This window comes from Vigna unguiculata, chromosome 3 (genome assembly GCF_037176805.1).
Source record: "Vigna unguiculata cultivar grain cowpea cultivar isolate G323 ecotype 2 chromosome 3, ASM3717680v1, whole genome shotgun sequence".
Lineage (NCBI taxonomy): Eukaryota > Viridiplantae > Streptophyta > Magnoliopsida > Fabales > Fabaceae > Vigna > Vigna unguiculata.
In genome coordinates this window covers 5,323,129-5,327,666 of record NC_140794.1, presented here as the reverse complement: position 1 = coordinate 5,327,666, position 4,538 = coordinate 5,323,129, and the positions used below count along the sequence as shown (strand labels likewise).

General features: G+C 34.0%; 1 protein-coding gene across 1 annotated transcript; it reads right to left on the bottom strand.

Annotated features, from left to right (window-relative positions):
* Positions 1–3,635: 3,635 nt before the first annotated feature.
* Positions 3,636–4,538, bottom strand: MKS1 (MAP kinase substrate 1). The gene has a single exon (XM_085670650.1). It carries the CDS (start codon positions 4,400–4,402, stop codon positions 3,830–3,832), a length of 573 nt encoding a protein of 190 aa, XP_085526776.1. The 5' UTR covers positions 4,403–4,538; the 3' UTR covers positions 3,636–3,829.

The window sequence follows — 4,538 nt, the reverse complement described above, 5'->3', positions numbered from 1 at the left end:
TCCCAGCTCTCCAATTGTCACAAAGTGCATTTCATCATTGGTTCAATACATACGTACACTTTTGTTATCCTCCTTTCTGAAATGTGATTCAGAGGAAGTGGAATTCGGATGGTACTGATTTTTATCACCCTCTTTCCATTTTCGTCTAAAGTACTGAACTATCTGGCTAGGACCCTTTGAACTGAACACCATTGTTGTGGAAACACAAAATATATATATATATATATATATATATATATATATATATAAGAAGAAATGAAAATTAATTAGCATATTCGTGTTTGAAATTTTCGTTGCCTTAGGTTACATTGTACATAAAAATATATCATCCAGCTTTATTCTTTTCATTTCTAACTTATCTTTCTCCGATTCTGGGAATTCCATTTTGATGTTTTCTTACAGCTTAGAACTACCCATCTTAATTAACTCTTCTTCCAAAGGGATAACAATGTGATCATGCAGTGCCGGTTTATATTGATTGAAGTACTGCAGAGTGAGAAAGACTTTTATGCGTGTTTCACACATGTCATTATTTGTTTCAACTACTAAATTTCAGTGTGTTATCTGGAGTGTTTACATAGGAAGACCTACTTGAATCGGAAAAGTTGAAATTCATGCAAAATATTGGAGATTTTACATTTTTTGGGTGTTGGGGAGGAGCGTAGAAATATAGTTTTCAGCACTTGAAACATTACTACTGACAAATATTGATTTGGAGGGCCTACAATGATACCGCTATAATTATTACACTGACCTCAGTTTTCAGAGCTTAAATTCGGGAGTTATTTTGGAAACTTTTTTCGTACCACTATCACCCAAAACATTGTGTTACAACCGAAGTATTAAAACTTATTTATTATATAAATTTAAATCTATAAAAATATAATTAAAGTTTAATACATTTTTTTGCAAAATTAAATAATATTATTTTGTTATTTTTATCATGAAAGTGAAAATGTATCTAAGTTTTTTATATATTTTTTTAATAGAATATACTTTATTAATATATTTTCATTTTTATGGTAAATCAATTTAAGAATAAAAAAATAAAATAATTTTTTAGAATCATGTGTCAATAAAATAAATGTAAAGAAGTAAATTAATAATGTCAAATGATTAAAAAATTAGTTTTTGAAACATACGTGTTTGATATTGGTATATAATTGTTGATATTATTTGTAAAACTATATTCTGTTTAGCGTATCTATGTTTGCTTTTCATATATACTTGTATTCATGATAAATATAACATAAGAGAGATTAATCCTATACATATTCTCTCTATATTTAACATTTTATTTATGTTTGCTTTACATATATACTTGTATCATAAATATCTTCACCTATGTATATTTTAGACACAAGGAAGATTAACCTTATATATATTTTTTCTAAAAACTATTTACTAATACATTTTTGTAAAAATTAAGATTTTAATTCCTAAAAACTAAATCTGAATTAAAAAGAGAAAATTAGAACACAACTACATCCAAAAAAGAATTGCATTTAACTATGAAAAAACAATACAAGTCAAATTGTGTTAACAGTTGTTCACAGCTAACATGAGTGAGGTTTCTATCTTGGTGCAATGCAATTGTTGTACCAAGTGTAAAAAGTGTTTGCTTGGAATCATAAGTCCATTTTGGATTTTTTATTTTGTATCACAGTCAAAGTTTGATGCATTGGTAGGAAATAGATGAAGAGGAATTTTTTATTTTATTTTTTAATTTACATGACTTGCTACATTCTAATTATTAATTCATCTAAAATTTAATTTCAGGGGACGTCAAGTGTGTCAAGTGTGCCAATATACATATTGACGTAAACGGGTTTACCAAGCTTGCAGATTTTGGTTTGGCATAGGTAACTCTAGCAAAATCCACTTTCTCAATTTAAAATCTTACCATAGCAAACTCAAAAATGTTAACTGCTTGCAATTATGTTGTTGGTTCTTTTCCCTTTTGTAGGTTACCAATTATTGAATGATGTTAAATCAATTGGAGTTTAGCATATATACCAATTGTCCTCACTAGATTCAATGAGATTATTCTAAATTATAACCAAATTAGTAATACAGAGTAACTTCAAGCTTCAATTTACACTTTCAGCAACAAGATCGTGTGTTGCTTTCTTTTAAAATACGTTCAGCACTTCCAAGTTCCTCTTGATCCCAATGTCTTTTCTTAACATATAGTTTTCCTGGTAAACACCACAGAAATGGCAAATCAATTTCATACCAACCAATGAATGGAAGCTTATCAATCCAAGCAGAGAAAAAACGTAGAAGCAATTTATATACCTAAAGAGGAAGAGAAAGTAACTGTAAACAAAGGCAGATTTCCCCCACTTGAGATAGGTTTCAGCCTCAGCTCCATATCCAATCATTTCATGGATGATTCCTACCTGCAAGTGCAAATTTTGTTGGAATAAGATACACTACATGCCTTGTCTGAACATATTTACTTTCATATATGAGGACTATGAGATAGAAATCAAACCTGAAGAGTGCTCTCAAGGTAACACTGCATAACTTTCCATGCACTAGGATAACCATCTTTCAAGTCCCGTGATATAGAATCAAAAGCAAAATTTCCCTAGCAACTGATGAGTTTAGTCCAATCTTCTCAACACTATCTATAATGCTCTTTGAGGAATCAACTATTACACTGTGCTGCTGAACATTATGAGTAAACTTTCTTTGAAAGAGTTTAGCAAGTAATCTATAAGTAAACTTTCTTTGGAAGAGTAATCAGCATTAAGGTTAACCACTTCTCAATTGGAACATTCTTCCATTTAAACATTTTAATCACTAGTTCATATGCGTCATTGACTAGTTCCATGAAACCCTGAAGATTTGCCATGGAATTAAGAAATCATCACTATAAATCTTACACAAAAACTACAGAAACCAAAATGATTAAAGGAAAGAGGACCTTCAATTTAGTAAATCAACTATGTTATAGAATAGAATCATTAAACTTTCAGATAATGCAAAACAATCTTCCTCTTCTAAGTGATTAAGATGAGATGTACTCAACCAAATATCCAAAGCTGCCTTGACATGTTCAAAGATTTGCTGATTAGGGTATAAACCAAAATAAGCTTTTCTCAATAAAAGAATTCTATTAAAGGATAAAGAGAAGAAAATATGATTACAAAGAATTAGAATGATTGGAACTTTCCTTTATAATAATAAGACAATATAAGCAAAAGAGATGGAAAAAAAAAACATTAATGATGCAAAGCTGCCCCATCCCTCAACATAATAAGGGAAAACAAGCTAAGCCTTAAACAATTGAATTTAACATCATAAAATGATCATGGCATGACATCATCAGATACAATTGACCATCATAAAAAAATATGAATAGTTTATTGACAATGAAGATAAACATATTTTTGGTACCTTGGAATTAGCTTCAGCTTCCTGTGTACATACACTCAATTGAGAATTAATCACTGCTATAGAAGCATTTTTTAAGATGCTATTAGTTGATTTTCAGAATTTTATCTGCGGAGAATTAGTTATCGAGTTCTTCTTCACCTCTAACTGACTGATAAAGACTTTACAAAGAACTCCAATTATTTGTAACGCAGCACAAAACAGTGGATCACCAAATGACCATAGTTTGAAACTTTGTATTCAAGAGTGCTCTCATTTTTAATTTTTATTCTGTCCCTTCGAAACCACAAACAATATCTACGCACTACAAAACTTTGGCCACTAAAGTCACCCATAGTTGAATCTTCCACCATTTTCCCTTTCCAAACCTAATCAATAATCACCATACCAAAAAAGAAAAAACTCAAAGCGGTAATAAAAATCAAAGTTAGTCGAAGAGATTGAAGATGTCCGGCGACGGCAGCGGAGAAATCGCGGCGGCGGAAAGCAGCCCCGAAGGACTTGCAACGAAGCTGTGAGTAGACCAAAACGGGCTCAGGTCGTGCCAAAACGACGTCGTCGTCTGCGGCTCGTTGAAAAACCCTGGCGATATCTGAGGCAACGTCGCCGGAGACAATATTCCGGGGAACTGACCCAGTTCCACTCCTTCCAACATCAACGTCACGTCCTCCTCTCCGCCGTGATCTCTCTCCCTCTCCGATGGGCTTGTCTTCTCGATCGACGCTAGCCTCGCTGCGGGCGAAACGTCGCCGGGTCGGAGAGCTGGCTCGTCACCGGAGGATGGTCCGGTGAGGCGCTGGACTACGTTCATGAAGTCGCTGACGGTGACGTGGAGGACTTTGGGAGACACGGTGTAGATTATCACCGGCTTCCGGTTCTCCGGTGGCGGCGGCGGCGGTAGGTGCGCGGTGGGGGGCAGCGGCGGCTTGCGGGTCTTGTGGATGGTGTGGGAGTCTTTGCTAACTCTGAGCGGCGGTGGACGCGTCCCTTGCAGGTTCATGGTGGAGGTTGTTGATTGAAAGAAAAAATAAAACGGTAGTTCCTAAAAGGAGGTTGTTGTTGTTGAAGTCGGTGTTTTCTGTTGGACCTCAAATTACAAAGTTTGTAATAATTGTTAATTTATTAGGAAAGAAAGG

Excerpts from the sequence above, each read along its gene's own strand:
- MKS1 (XM_085670650.1), bottom strand. The coding sequence starts at position 4,402 with ATGAACCTGCAAGGGACGCGTCCACCGCCGCTCAGAGTTAGCAAAGAC.